Here is a 15,857-nt window from a genome sequence, read left to right on the forward strand (position 1 = left end):
AATTTATTACCCTGTTTGGTGTTACAGGTATGAACATACTAGGTAATACATTCTTTCCTCTCTAGCAGTTACACAAATCTATGTGGACATCCTCAAAGAACACAAAACTACATGGCCAGCGGCCGAGATAAACTTTTTTCAAAAGTCTTGTTTCATAAGCTTGAGATACTAACTTTAATAGTGCTACAGGTTTGTTCAGAATTTTATATCCTTTTTGCTTAGTTTTTGTTTATCGTTGCAATGCTTGAGGTTTTATCATAACATAGTGCTAATACGGTAAGTATTTATTTCAGACAAGATATATGAATGCAGAGCTATAAGGAATACCTTTCAGTATTATTTACATTTGTAGAGGTTATTTTTAGCATCACGCATCTAGCAGGAAATACAGAAAATACACAGAGCAAAAATTTGTAGAAACAGAACACTAGTATGTGCATCATTCACTTTATTGACTAAGTATCATATTCCCAGTAGTATTGCTGGCTACCTGGTGAAGCAATATCTACATACTAGTTTGTTAACCTGTATTTGTTGTCCACTCAAAGAAAGAGAAAATTAACTCAAAAGTGTCACCTGGACTGTGTCTTTGCTAATATGTCTGTCCTTTTAGAGGGGATTTTTTTAAAATTATTCATATATATGTGTGTGTGTGTGTGCATGCTAGTAGTGTGTGGTATAAAAACCTATTTTGTGAATGATAAAAGTTTATGTTTTTAAACAGTAGATACATCATCATGCCTTCTCTGCCCATGCCATCTCTGGGCATGTGAACCCTCCAGCACAGTCTTCATTGGTCATGAATCATATTGATAATCTTGTTCCCATCAAGGTAACAAATACGTAGGTACATGTACATAAAAAGTAATGACAGAAATTCTTATTAAGTTGATGGTTATGTGGTTGGCATTTGCCCATTTGTAATGAAACAGCAACTGTCCTGTTTTACATGTTGGTCACTTTAACTGCTGGTCACTTTCAAGTTACTAATACCCTCGCTAAACTGCATTTCCTGTTACTTTATTTCCTCTCATTAAGTGGCTATTGCCAGAATATCCAGGCACACTGTAAGTGCCAGGATAGACACCAGCTTGAAAGATGCCACGGTTGTGTCTGTATGACTTCTACCCGGGGACTGAGCCGCGCTATGACCAGTCAGGACATGAGTGTTGCACCTGTCCTCCGTACAGCACAGCCTGCACACCTGATAACATAGAGAGTTGAAGTTAAACCTCTGCATACCTGTCTAACAAAACTATCCAGTCTCCCAGGGCTGTACAGGACCGGTGCAATGGCCAAGTGGGTAGACTAGTGCTCGCCTTGCATTTGGAAGGTCGTGAGTTCAATCCCTGACCAAGTCATACCAAAGACTTTTAAAAAATGGTACATACTGATTTCTCTGCTTAGAGCTAAGCATTTGGGGAAGAGTATGGGAGTTAAATACACACAGGTACCAGTGGACTAACCCCCTGCTGTAGCAATTACACAACTGTGTGGTCCAAGGGCTACTGAACCAGAGATGGGCACTGCCCTATGCACCACATGGTATGGGAAGGAATTCAATTTACTTAACTGTCCCAGGGCTGTAGGTGGGATTGCTCTTATACGTGAAAACATTTTTGAAGAGAACTAACCTTTGCTTGCCCATCAGCAGTCATACAGACTTCCTCCTGCCAGTACTCGGTGCACCTAGGCTGGCAGCTGCGGCGGTAGTACACAGCTTTCCCCTCCAGATCTCCTGCTCCAATACGTTCCACCTGAAATAGTCAAGCGTACAGTTTCATGTACAGTCATCATGCATGGTAGTCTAAGGTCAAAGTTTGAGGTGGATGCATGTTTCTAAATGAGTGCACAAAGCAATATTCCTTGTAAACCTTACTTACCCAGCAAGCTTCGTTCTGTTGGCACTCCGTTGCAAAGTCTTCCAGACCTTCTCCTGTTAAACACCCAGACGACATTCCCTCACACACGTAACAGATCATGTTCTCCATGTACTCTACAACAGACAGAACATCCATATCAACAAGGTAGAATGCAACACACAGATTGTTCTTTGCAAAATGTCTCATCTACAATGTATGACACTTCTATATAGGCTAATACCCCTATACAATAACACCAAAGATGGAAGATGAAATGTCCTACCTTCAGTGTTGACTGTGAAGTTGTCCCAAGTCTTGGTAGAGCTTGTCAGCAATGTAGTTGCCAGAGATCCCACCGATGTAACCCTTGATGATCCATCACCTCCTGTGGCTGAAGTGACTATGCCTGGCCGCCGTGTGGCGCTTGTAGTAGTTGCAGGGCCTCCACTGCCCTTTGTGGTTGCAGTGACTATGCCTTTCTGTTGGGTGGTGCTTTTACCAGTTACTGGGTGGCTGCTTGTTTGGACACTAGCTGCAGTGACTTTGTCTGTATGCCTGGTTGTGTCTGCGTTCCATGTACTAGCAGGTGTTGGATGTCTTGCAGTTGTAAGCCCCATACCACCCGCATCAGTTGTGATGCTACTTATGGTAGTATTGGTAAACTGGGACCACTGCAGTTCAAACCCCTTGCTGGCCACACTTGTGTCGGATCTGAAAAATGCACAAGACTCATTATCAGTAGTTGCAAATATGCTAGAAGATGTTCTGCTAAAACAATAATGTTCTTATAGCATTATAACCACTGAACAGAAGTGTCACTGAGTTGTCATTCTCTTTAATAGCCTTTGGACCATACTGCTGTGCAAGCATAGATAGTACTACAGGATGGGGCCAGTCCACAGGTAGTACTACATGTATGTGTTAAACTTCTAAACTCTCCCCCAGAAGTTCTGAGTGTTAAGCAGAATGTATAATTGTTACAGTCTTTGGTATGACTCGATTGGGGAATCAAACCTTCGACCTTCTGTTATCAATATACCCTAAAATCATCCCATACCTGAAATGTAAATAGGCCTTGTTTCCAGAAGTGATCAGTGGCCCAGGGTTTTTTTTCCCACAAAATTTGCCGATCGACCGGGATGAGCTGTGACCGCCATCACGGACCTATGTAGTTACAACGTCGATCAAAAATGTGTAAAAGTATGGCACTTTGCTATCAAACAATTTTGTATTCTCTTTTTGGACTCAATTCTCCTCATGAAACAAGACTAGGGTACATTTACTTTAGATAGTAACTGTTATTTCATGACACTTGAATTAGTTTAAATTGTTATTGTATATTCAGGACTGGTGATGAGATAGATTAATCTAAACACAAGAAGCAAAGCTAGAGTATACTGTACAAGTCAGCCACTTATGGCAGCATTCTTTTTGGAGGTCATGATGCTGAGAAAATTGTGCAGTTCAAAACAACCAATGAAAAACATTTCTGCCATAAAGTACCATTACGGCCACACCAATTTCATTTGTTGGTTCTCGGGATTTTTTCAGAGAAAATATGAAGTGACAGGGCGAAAATAAAATAAATTAAACAAAAAACAGGTATAGGCATCCTTCATAGCCCCAAATGCTACCATAGGAGCCATTAAGTTAGATTCTAACACAAAAGGCAGGGTTAATATTCAAACAATGAATTTTGAACTTCTAATCAAACCACTACTGCATCATGGAAAAACTGTAACAACTAAGAAGAAAAGGACTTCCCTCAACTGTTGGGGGGCAAAATATATGTATGTCATTGAGCATTTTTAGTTGATTCAGAACCAGAATTTTTTTTCGTTTTTGCAAATCAGAAAAAAATGAAGAGGCGAATCCAAGAACCAAGAAATTGAATTGGTGTGGCAATATAACAATTCTTGTTTACACCACCGTTAACACCTGTATACCATTGATAAGTTTTAATTTGTTACCTGGAGGTAGTCATAGCTACAAGACAAGTGGTCCTCAACCTCAAACGTGCTGAAGACGAGACGGATCTTCTTCCCGGCAGGCACTGTGATCTTCCACCTGCCAGGACAAATTGGAAATTAAGACAGTCGGATACTAGATAATAATAAAGTTATTCAAGTCTAACAGAGGAAGATCAAGCCCTAGGCCTAGGAAAAATGTTGTGTTTCCTGTTTCAGTACTGAATTAGAATTAGAGATAGTTGTCACAATAGTAGGTAAGAATAACATTTTTTTTTCTTTTTTTTCTCGCATGAGGACACTTTATTTTTAATGTTGTATTTTTGATTTCAGTGTTGGAAAACAGATTGTACAATGTTTCATCACTCATGTGTCAGATCATGGAGCTACATGTAGAAAAGGCTGATCAGCTTGAAAAATGTATGTCCCTTGCAGGGGTCCACAAAAAAGAAAGCTAGGGTTGGCAGTTTTTCTAGGGTCGGTCGGGAAACAGGAAACACAACATTTTTTCCTAGGCCTTACATGGAATTCCAATGTACATGTAATAAAAGAAAATAGGGAGTGCCTGGCATTGGTCTATAAATGAGGCTCAAAACACAACATGCTTCAAGGATAACATGTAACAGATAAAATGTGGGGTGGACTAAAGTGTTGTAGATACTACAAAACGTTGTTACTTACGTGCAGGTAGATGGAGATGGGTACCTGTCAGGAAAACCCGGGCTCTTGATGTTACCAGACAGAGCTGACTGGACCACATAGCCACTCACTCCTGAACATGCTACAGAACAATGTATATTCCAATAAATGATCACAGGTGGTTTCATGAAGTAAATTATCTTTCGTCAGAAGAATCCTATGTATTTTTATAAGCAAAATATTGTGATTGCTTTTACATTGTAATTTTTCGGTGAAACGTTAAAGCTGATATCATAGCCTTCACAGAATGGGCATGTGGGTGCACCTCTGTAGACCGTAATACACACTAATGATGATATTTCGCAATGGAAAACATGTACAGATTGTGTAGTGCTAGTGTGTGTTTTTGATATCAGAAGAAAATAAGTTTTCACTCACCATTTTCCTGTCCCTCTGCACTTCCAAACAACAGAGAGGAAGTAAAAATGGCAAAGTTCAGTAAAAACACGGAGCGCACAATCATGATCATCGTTTCAACTTTCTTCAGGAATGACCAAAAACAAAGGATTTGCCCTTTTATATAAGAACCTTATACGTATCAACCAGACAGGAGTTATACTGTGACTGTTAACTCAATAAGCTCTCGCAAAGACGCTAGGATCTGTGTCCTTGGAAATCTCATTCAAAAGCTCATTACTTGATTTCCTACTCACTGAATTTGATTGTAAGTCGTGGAATGTTTCTGCTCGAGTTCTGGCTTAAGGGATCGCTATCACATTTTTCACGGGTCTTTTATTTCGCCTTCAGGCTATTTTGTCGTTTAGCTTGATGATACTTTTTACCTTGATAAAGGTAGGTTTGTTGCCGACATTAGAAACCGATTCCGGAATGCCTGGGAGAATGCCTCAGGGCAGGAAAAATAAGTTGACCGCCCAAGTCGGTAGGATCAACTTAACCGTCTTATTCTTGGCTTCAAAGTTCAAAGGGTTAGTATATGTGGAATTATGAAGAAGGCTCTTTGACTGTAATTTTCAACACAAAGAATTGGACTTACCCTAATTTTTGACTGAACAAAGAAAGTCTCTGTGAAGGAATGAATCCACCGCCTCTATGAATATTACATGCAAATTGTGACAGCGGTAGATAATTTGTGTATGTATATTTGGGTGTGTCTAATTCCTTGCATTGTCATACTGGCAGTTGCAGTTGAAGATTGTCCTTCAATATATCTCATATTTGAACTTTTGATCATATGACTGTGTGAACTACTATTTTTGTATGGGATATCGTTCCTTCCTACATGAAGCTGTCGATTTCGAGTTCAATTCAATTTAAATTTTAACATTCTTTTGGCTTTATATTAACATGATGTTCTTGCTGGCCACCAACTGAGCTGTTATTCAATTATCCATGGATTCAAATTAATCAGGCTGACTTCAATACACAAGAAGCCTGTGATATGATATGAATGAAATTGTTTTGGAGCTGCTTGACTAGAACGAATATTATATGCTTCACTCCTTCAAAAGGATTTCAGAAAATTAATGAGAATCGTACAAACTGAATAAGTACCATACAAATCTTTACTGAGTTGATGAATAGTTACTGTTATCATAGTACATCATTTTTGTGGCAAACAAAAATCATTTTCAGGTACAACGTACATTCTTGCATACATTATAGTTTAGACTTACTTATGCAAGCTTTAAGGAGGTAGCATTGAAAAAGACCTACTAGTACATACTTGATAAACAGTATACCACTGCTAATTACTTATCTAAGTTTAGTAATTGGTAAGAGCGAGATGCAAAGTACCTACAATTAGAATTACTTTATTTGGATAAAAATCTAGATTTGATCAAGGAATGTATAATGTATTACATTTTAATTTTGGATTACAGTGTGTATTAATTTTTTTGCAGCCAGAAGTTGCCTTCAGCAGATTAATACATGTACATGTACACACAAAATCATGATATGATATGTTAGTATTATTGCAAAGCTAGGAAATCTAGAATTACAAACTTTACTGTTTAGAGAATTTGCTGTGTCAGTTTATCTTTGTCCAAAAGTGCTTTTACTTTAGTTTTTTTTTTATGTCTCCTTGACAACAGGAGGCTGGTAGCCATCTTGGATAGCGTAGGCCAGGGACTCTGCATACATGTCCAGCCGGGCAGTCATCTGGATAGTAAAACACAGCGAGGATACAGATTATTTTACATCTTGAAGTTATCAGAAAAACTCTGATACTGTCCAATTTCTGTCTGCCTGTTGCAAGTTACTTACTATTTTTGTGTCAGAATGAAATTATCACAGATGTACATCTATTGTTTGGTACAGTATTTTTTTTAATTGACAGTCATCACACTATAACTGACCCTGAAGCACCACTTGTCCTTGACCTGTCTGCACAGGTTTAAGTCCACTTCTGTCACCAGTAAACCATCATCAACACGTGACAAACCCTGCATGGACACACAAACAAGTAAAACAGTAGTTAGTTAGTAAAACATGGAAAACTACATACAACAAAAACAAATAAGTAATTATGGCCCTACAAAATGAAGATGGACATACAACTTGACTGTCAGGAAATTTCGAAGCTAAGAGGATTACAGGTTTTTATTTTGAATTTTGAAAAATTGTATGAATCAGAAAAATACTCGTACATTGTAACTACAAATGTACTTGTATTTCAAGCTCTACTTTTTTATACTGAATTTGCCATGATTATTATTGATAGTACAGGTTACAGTTTTTACCATATGTCTTTAAGTTATAATATATATATATATATATATACAAACTAAGACTCACAGGAGTGCGGCTTCCATCTGGGGCTGCTAGATAGCTGGAACCTAGAGTGTAACAAGTATACATGGTCAGCATATCACAGTACATGTAGGCTATTAGTAAGTAGATCATCATTTTACAAAGCAAAAGCATATATTCAAATATATGCAAGAGAAAGACTACATACCATAGAAATGGCCAAAGTCATGGTGGGCTATGGAGAAAAAGAGAAGACTTTTAATTAATAGCAAAAGCAAAAAAATACCCCGTAAACTACATAATGTACATTGAACCTCGAAATGACATCATTTCCTTTTACATGTAGTTGATTATAAATGACATTACATGTACATGTATCTCCTGACTAGAGATGAAAAGGTGTGTCTTACCCTTCTTCCCATCCCCTGAGGTAAACTCACTCTCAAAACTCTCCTAAAGAAAAGTATATGTTTTAGCAGTTAATGTTACATTTCACATCTGAGTCAGTGGCAACAACAGGAAGAATCATATATAAGAAAGAAAAATCCAACAAACTAATTATGAAATATGTGATTGTACATTGTACGTACCGTGCCCACTCTGTTGATGGCTACAGCAAAGTAGCTGTTAGCGATGGCGGCATTGCGGGCTTCTATTGGCCACATAGGTTCACTGGAAGGGGATGATATGTATAGTTTATACACACTGTCATCATTGCTACAATAAGATTGTAGCCTAAAGAAAATTGCTGTACTGGTATTGGTCTAACACATTCAGGTTCAGAGGATCAGGCTCAGAGGATCAAACCCAGTTCTGTATACTCCAACAATCAGTTAATTTGGAAATTTGAAAACCTGCTTTATTTAAGCCTTTGTCAGCATAATGTTACCTACCAGCAGTACTACTCAATAAATATTCTTTCATGAAAGTTCATACGTAGTAGTAGTAGAATGGTTTATTACAAGAACAACAAGACAATTTACACAAGCCTCCTGGCAGCTATGATGGCTGAATTGCGAAGCTTATTCTAACATCATGTTGCAAAAAAACTTTGTACATTCATAAAATCTAAAAATATAGTTAAATTTAAAAGCGAATATTAGTTTAAAATCGACATACAATATAGCTGTGTGGAACATTAATAAAAACACGATGTGGAATTACTGTGTACGAGTAATAAAAGTTCATGGTCTACAGTTCATTTAGTCGTTTGACCAGGGCAGGAATATACCTACAAGGAACATCAAAATAAATCTAACATGACTCAAAATGGATACCTGAGAGCACCCACAGTTGCAGAAGGGTTAAACACAATCTCTGCCCCATTGATCCCATACATCATCCAGTTCAGCGGGTGGTGACGACCGTAGCAGATGTTGATCGCTATTTTACCTGGAAGGAAAGAGGGTTGCTCTTCTCTCTTCTTTGTGTCATCCTCAATTGAACTGAAGGACACTACAAGCAACTTTAATTAAAGAAATGACATAATTTTCCAAAATTTATGCACCTTAACAAATAAATTGGCCTTATGACAGTTTCTCTTTAGGATATAGCACTGAGTAAGATTTACTTACCAAACTGAGTCTGAAATACTCTGTGTCCGGTATTTCCCTCGATGTAGTATGTAGACTGATAAAAAAATATATCATATCAATGTAAGGATTCAGTGAATATACATGTGATGCTTAAAACTGAACACCTGTGAATATGTGTGGGGCAATACAAGCACCATGACAAGATTGTCACTACCATGTCCACAAAGCACAGTGAGTTACACATTAATGAACAAAAGTTCAAAAATGTTACATTGAAGAGTTTGTAAGTCATTAATCACAGTCAAAATGACTCACAAAGATACAGTCCTATGGTTTATTCACCTCATTAAAGTCACCAACCCTGGGAATGTGGTTCTTACGGCTCTTCCCCAGTACAGTTCCAGAGTTGGAGATCACAACTGAAGGAGTAAAATATCATAAAAAGAAGCACACACTGTAAACAAAATCAAAACAACATAACACATGTATATCACTACAGAGTACACACATACAAACCATGTGTCACTGCATAGACTAAGACACAAAGCAGATGATAACAGTTACATTATTGTAGAACTAGAAGGAAATCTAGAGATACTACTTTTTACTAGTATGTAGATAGAACTATGACACCATACCCTGATGCATTCCTTTACTCCACCATTTTGTGAGTTTACTTCCTTCGTGCTTGAGGTACAACAGGTCACCTCTTACACAATTTAATATCTGATCTGTGGCCTTACCAGCAGTATTAGCCAGAATATCGCCATGTGCTGCATCCCTCTCCAGGATGGGGGAGATGATCACCATGTTGTATTTCTTAGCAAGCTGTATGGAGGGGGCATGTGAAAAGCCCTTTATTACTACATACATGTACATTTGTACCTTCTTTTATAATCTTAAGGGATATATCAACTTTTGGGACTGTTGTACAGTATGTCCTTTCATACCCTAGTAGGTGATCACGAAAAATGAAATAGGAAGTCATCCATTGAGATGCAGACAGAACAACCAACTGAACAACACAACAACCTGTCTCTTCAAGCATAAAGATCTGATGTCTTCAGACCTGCACATGTATTTCACCCTCACCTCCTGACAGAACGTGATGGTTGGTCCGTCCTCCGCAGACTCGGAAAACTCGCACCAGGGTTGCTTCTCACGTGTACAGAACGCAAACGGCATTGCTGAGAAAAGAACAAACGGCATTGCTGATAAATAAACAGAAACAAGACACATGTAACAAACATTGTTTTCTCTTCAGGAAAGTCAATTTAGTGGAAATCAAGAAATTGTGTTGTTATAATAGCACTCTGTATAGTTTTTATTCATTTATCAAAGTACATTTATACAGAATGTATACCAGAAGCAGTCAGAAAATTTGTTTGAAGGAAAACAATTCAGTGGTTGCTCTTAGTATTGTAATAGTGTACATTGTTGGTCTTTCAAAAATACAGTGTAGCCTTACTCCAGGTCTCTTGGAAGCAGATGATGTTGACTCCACACATGGCTGCCACCTCCACTATCTCTGCAATGCGACCATGCAGTGCTGCCATCTAGCAGATGGGACATGAACAACAGGATCAAGTTTGTGAAAATCAAAAACCAACATTTATTCCCTGGTAAATTATAATGTTAGGCAACAGACATCTTGACCTTCCAGCTGCAGCAAAAATCCTTGACAATCACTTATAATCAATTAGATCACTCCACATGCAATACTACCAGGATTACACTTCTAGTATTAGTATGCTGTCACTCAGAGTATATACAGGTGGTTTTCAGATGCCCATTCTTTGTATCATTAGGGTTCCCTAATAATAAATAAAAATATGGTTCCCTAATCCCTCAACCAGCATTTTTGTGCATCCCTTAAGATTGCAATTGCATACCAAGTGCAAACTATGCCTACATAACCAGTTTTACATTCTACAGAAAATACAAGTTACAACACCTATTTAAAAAAAATAGTATGCAATGCTATCTGCATGATAGTCCTAATGCTTAATGGTAAAGTTAAAGAGGCTTTTGAACCTGTTCAGCGACGGGTGCACTTGTGGGTAGAATGATCTTGTTCTGCACGGCTCCGACGCGGACCACGCGGGCTGGCCTCAGCTGTTCCCGTCCGGCCTGCGTGCCGTAACCTGCCAGCTCAAACTTACGCTCCTCAGCCAGCTTCACTGCCTCCGCAGGCAGGCTCAACTTACTGCACATAGGGGTAGTAAGAATTTGCAAATGAAACTAATATCTTACACAGTTTGGTAGCCTAAGCGTCAGCCTTTTTAGCTGTCAGACGTAAGTCAAAAAGGCTGACACTCGGGCTATCAGTTCAGATCATATCTTGCTGAAATGTTGTATGATGACTAGTGTCATCTCTACAAAGACATTGATCTCCAGATAACAACTTATAGCCTTGGATAATTTATAAAGAAAATCCAGCTTCAGGCCACCTGTTAGAAATGATTCATTGTTGCATACGCTGACACTGGATTTAAGAGTCACTACCTCCGAGGCGTTGCCAAAAAAAACGTACTAGCACATTTGTTTGTGATTGTGTACAGATTTTTCGAATTCTTCAGTTTATAACACATTGCTATTCAAACGACATTAAGTACTGACTATCGTCACGACCTGACCAAACACGTATCTATATGCAGTAACGTTAACGTTAACGTTATATGACCGAAGATCTACTCTACTCTACTCTCTATAGCCACCTGAAACTTGAGCCGTACAAAACTCTCTGAACTTCTCGGAGTTTTTCCGGCGGGATATGCTCCCGTAACACGTCGTCCACGCTCTTTAACTCGTCACCCATCGTGTAGGCGTGCAGGGGACTTCTACTAGGCTTCCAAGTGAGCAGAAGGGCGCTGAAACTGGGCTGCACAAGGAGTTGTCAGAAGTGCAAACGCAGCAACTTTTGAAGAAAATGCGAAGACTTAGGATAACCTATGACCCTTGGTGGGCGGGTCCGGTCAGAGGTCAAAGTAGACACCTGATACCACAGTACCACGCACAGTTGTTGAATGTTCTCATGATAATTATAAGAAACAGTTTTTTAAAACGTTAACGTAAGGTTATATTGAGGACGACATAATTTGTGAAGGACATTTCTAAACTTTTCTTTTGGCCAGGATGAGGTGGTTTATTGAACTTTGCAATCTTATAAAAGTTATGAAGGCACGAAAACTCAGTGAAAGTGAAGGGTCAACGTCTTTTATAAAATGACCCGTGAATAAAGTGTTGTGTTACTTTCCATTTTCTGTAACTTTATAATAGCGCGAAACATAGACTACAAATCGTGAGCTATGTTTTTCTGAAGACGAATCTTTAAGAGTACGAGTATCTGATTGGTCAAAATGTTTACCATTTCTCCTACGGAGCCAATGAACCGTCGTGTTACATCTGTTATCGAATACGTGTCCAAAATAGATCAACTTCCGGGTTTTTTATGTACGTGTACACTTCAGATCAATCAAATCTGAGTTTTTAGGCGCTACAGCCATAAAACCGACAGGATTCTGCATAAATACAGGGCGAGGGGACAGATCTAGCAGTCACGAAGATGGAGGGACGATACAACATGAAAAGTCCAGGTGAATTGATGAATTATATGATGGGGAGGGGGGCGGTTGTCATAATAATAAATGATATCAACGTGTGTCAGCTATAAACTTTCAAACAAACTTTTAGGAAATTGTGAATGCTGAGATCACTTAAGTCATTGCTAGGAAAAGTTTCCTCAAACAGTATTTCTGCAACGTCTTTCTGCAATATCTCTATTTCTAGAAAATTGAGTTTGATGATCCTTTAGTTTTAAAATATTTTCACTGATTATAGCACAGTATTAACTAATATAATGCCTAATGTTACAATACATGTATGTCCATATGTCAGCATTAGAACGAAAGAAAAGAATGTCCAGATCCAGACACTTCAAACAATATCACAGCATAGATATACACTTCTAATTGTGTATAATTCAACATCATTCACAAATACAGCTATACATATCTTTAAAAATGATTTTTGCCACAGCTGTGAAGCGGCTGATGAGGGAGGCTAAAGAAATGCATGAGCCGACAGAACAGTATTACGCCCAGCCACTGGAGGTAAGTTTTAGAACTAGTACAAAACAAGTTTCCATATGAACTCACTCCACCTGCAGAACTTTCATGCATACTGTAGTACACGTCTGGAACAGACTCCCAGACAACGTGGTCAGCCTGATCACTGACAACAACCTCCAGCAATTCAAAACAAGAGTACACCGGCATCTTCTTTCCACCATCAGGACTCGCATGTAGCTAGAACCTTGCTGTAAACCAAAGGTTAGCCAGGAGTGTTATTGTGGGAACGGGTTTTCTGCGCGTGAAAAATTTGCGCGTGAAAAATTTGCGCGTGAAAAATTTGCGCGTGAAAAATTAATTTCCTGAAATATGTCAGAAAATGTATAGTACAAAATTTAACGACAGGAAAAAGTGATCCCATGATATAATTTTCCATCTATTAGCTGTGGTCTTTGCTTTAAAAACTACTGATTCTGTAGGTCCCCTGGGAATAGGTTACCTTGCAAATCATTTGAAATCTACTCAAAGTTGTCACAAGACATTTTTCCCAGTATAAGGTTTTGTATTGTAAGATGAGACAATAGATATTAGATATAATTCTTACATTTCAGATATTTTCAAGCAGATTCTTTCACGCGCATATTTCAACCTTTTTTGCGCGTGAAAATTGAACATTTGAAAATCACTCAAAGCTGGCCGAAAAAAGGTTCTGTACTCTAGGATAGATAACTATGATGCTTCATTCAATTTCATATCATCTGTTTTAACCTCTAAAGTTTTGAACTGCAAAAATTTTTTAAATCCCTTGGGAGTTATGATTTGCATATGTTCACAGGCAGAATGTGGTAGCTGTATGTGTCAAATTGGCTGCAAATTCAGCCTCTCTTATGATGGTGAAGAGAAGCCAAGAAACTCTTTATAATCATATACCCATCCTTCAGAATAAATGAATACTGAAGTTAGTTACATTAATACTGAACCAGTTACATTTTCTTTCAGTCACAGGTCACACTCACTGTGCCACAGGACACTTATTCTCATCTCAGTTACAAACATTGTACTTCAGTTGTACATTTGACAACTCTATGGTCAAGAAATGCTGGAGATTTTTTTTATAGATTACTGTACTATGATGATCCAGAAACTGGCAGATGGTTGATACTGCTTGACCTAATTTCGAAGTAAATATTTTGAGATACCTTTGGTTATCTTCGTCTACAGTTTATAGATCTGTTACATGTAGTCTTGTCTTTGTGTCAGTCAAATTCAGCATGATCTCAGATCCCCAAATATATAGCTTCAATTTACTCTATGTAGCAAGTACCAGGCTAAAGAAATCTTACAAGACTTTACAAAACAGTCTCCATTGCTCTGTGTGTTGTTTCAGCAAATTGAGATTTCATGGAAGATGTATCAGTTTACTCCAGTGACCTGAAACTCTCAGGGCAAGTCAGGGCAGGCATCTGTACTAGTACTAGTACCTGCCATAACTATAGAACCACTACTAAAATGTGGGTACAAATAAAGAAAATTATCTTAATGACTGCAATTTGATTTTGTGGGAAGACAAGTCTAGGGACAGCCTGATTGTGTATGTTTATTAATGTATACCGGGTATTATATGAACAGTATCAGCAGATTTAGATTTCACGCTGTATCACTTACATGTTACAAAAGTGCCCTGTAGATGACCCTTCATACTCCTGGTTCACAGGATTTGTCAGAAGTGACTGTGTGAGGGAAAGTTGTTTGAAACCTGGTCAGGTGACCACCTCATCCTGATGTGACTGACTTTTCTTAGGGTCATTAACTCATTTGAAATTTCACCAAAAAGGCAAAAGAGACCCGACAACCTATCTAGTAAACTATAGCCTGGGTAGTACCGTACCAAACCTTTGGTTGGCTTGGTGGTAATTTTTTAGCCTAGGTGCCAAACCCATAGCACACTGAACACAACGTATCTCAGTGAGGCTCACTGTGAGATACTTTGTGTTCAGTGTGCTATGGGCTTGGCACCCAGGCTATAATTTTTAAGCACAGGCAAGTTATACCACAGACCATATACTGTATGATCTCTAGCTGGTTTCCCTGTATCTACTGACTTCCTGTAATGCTTAGTCTTCAACATTGTGAGCAAAGAAACTTAAAACCTACCACCATCTCTGTAAAGGATTATTAGAAGGGGGCACCCTTTCGAAATTTCGAGGGGGAGGGGAAAAGAATCCATTGAAATTTGCTGCCTTGTAAGTTCGACTACATGGATGGGTTTACACATTCCTTTACTAATACCAGGAAGTCTTGTTGGTATGTTTCAAGGTTTTAACATTCAAATCAAAAAAGGAGGGAGGGGGGGGGTATGGCTTTCACAAAATTTGTTTCCCTCTTATGGAACTTGACATGGACAGTTTTTGAGGTGAAAGCCGAATCGGCGATGATGCTGAACAAAGAGTACAGTCATGTTTTAGATTACAAAAAAAATTATTAGCATTTGTGAGTGAGTGAGTGTCTGAGCTAAACACTGATGCATCTAAATATTGACTGTTCTGGTATTTCAACAAAGACAGGGATGAACAAGATCTTTTGATGGATTTGATTTCTTACACATAACTGTTACACATCATGATCAGAGCTCAAAAATGTTAGGGTGCATTATGCACCATAGAGCATTAAAAATGAGGCTGTACAAGTATTTCTGATATAGGCTACCCAACCTGCACTTGTCCATGCATTGTACTGTTAATATAGATACAATGTGGATTTTTATTTGCTGCATTGACTGTTTTAACATATGGACCCAGGAGTATAAAAGAAAAAATAGCAATGGTTTTTGAACAGTTTTAGTGTGATTCATATATACTTCTCAAAAATTTGAGTAGTGTAGCTAACTTGTCTGCTGTATGTAATTTTCAATATACTTGCACCAGTGCAGGTAACATATGCAGAAAAAAGTATTTTGAGCCCTGTATTGGAGCCGATGGACAACCCGAGAGATGATCCACACAGTGTTATATT

The 15,857-nt window shown here is 38.4% G+C and overlaps 4 protein-coding genes across 4 annotated transcripts in view; 1 reads left to right on the forward strand and 3 right to left on the reverse strand.

The window, feature by feature from the left end:
* Nucleotides 1-650: 650 nt before the first annotated feature.
* Nucleotides 651-2,572, reverse strand: LOC109466816. The gene is made up of 4 exons (XM_019764660.1): nucleotides 2,146-2,572; nucleotides 1,884-1,996; nucleotides 1,635-1,757; nucleotides 651-1,204 (listed from the first exon to the last, which is right to left on the reverse strand). Exons 1-4 carry the CDS (start codon nucleotides 2,477-2,479, stop codon nucleotides 1,034-1,036), a joined length of 741 nt encoding a protein of 246 aa, XP_019620219.1. The 5' UTR covers nucleotides 2,480-2,572; the 3' UTR covers nucleotides 651-1,033.
* A 243-nt stretch (nucleotides 2,573-2,815) lies between these two features.
* Nucleotides 2,816-6,555, reverse strand: LOC109466825 (tolloid-like protein 1). Its single transcript, XM_019764671.1, has 4 exons — nucleotides 4,907-6,555; nucleotides 4,511-4,610; nucleotides 3,833-3,929; nucleotides 2,816-3,026 (listed from the first exon to the last, which is right to left on the reverse strand). Exons 1-4 carry the CDS (start codon nucleotides 4,995-4,997, stop codon nucleotides 2,871-2,873), a joined length of 444 nt encoding a protein of 147 aa, XP_019620230.1. The 5' UTR covers nucleotides 4,998-6,555; the 3' UTR covers nucleotides 2,816-2,870.
* A 6-nt stretch (nucleotides 6,556-6,561) lies between these two features.
* LOC109466798 (beta-ureidopropionase-like) lies at nucleotides 6,562-11,751 on the reverse strand. Its single transcript, XM_019764636.1, has 14 exons — nucleotides 11,493-11,751; nucleotides 10,810-10,981; nucleotides 10,244-10,331; nucleotides 9,868-9,962; nucleotides 9,519-9,603; nucleotides 9,118-9,194; nucleotides 8,815-8,869; nucleotides 8,518-8,632; nucleotides 7,831-7,912; nucleotides 7,651-7,693; nucleotides 7,449-7,475; nucleotides 7,286-7,326; nucleotides 6,847-6,933; nucleotides 6,562-6,649 (listed from the first exon to the last, which is right to left on the reverse strand). Exons 1-14 carry the CDS (start codon nucleotides 11,591-11,593, stop codon nucleotides 6,563-6,565), a joined length of 1,155 nt encoding a protein of 384 aa, XP_019620195.1. The 5' UTR covers nucleotides 11,594-11,751; the 3' UTR covers nucleotide 6,562.
* A 413-nt stretch (nucleotides 11,752-12,164) lies between these two features.
* The window catches only part of LOC109466806 (ubiquitin-conjugating enzyme E2 J1-like), a 13,447-nt gene continuing 9,754 nt past the window's right edge, over nucleotides 12,165-15,857 (forward strand). Inside the window, exons 1-2 of the mRNA XM_019764648.1 lie at nucleotides 12,165-12,371; nucleotides 12,814-12,887. Coding sequence (XP_019620207.1) covers nucleotides 12,341-12,371; nucleotides 12,814-12,887 — 105 coding nt within the window. The 5' untranslated portion in view covers nucleotides 12,165-12,340. The remainder of the gene's footprint in view (nucleotides 12,372-12,813; nucleotides 12,888-15,857) is intronic.

The sequence above is a fragment of the Branchiostoma belcheri genome, unplaced genomic scaffold (assembly GCF_001625305.1).
Source record: "Branchiostoma belcheri isolate BF01 breed outbred unplaced genomic scaffold, Haploidv18h27 scaffold1, whole genome shotgun sequence".
Lineage (NCBI taxonomy): Eukaryota > Metazoa > Chordata > Leptocardii > Amphioxiformes > Branchiostomatidae > Branchiostoma > Branchiostoma belcheri.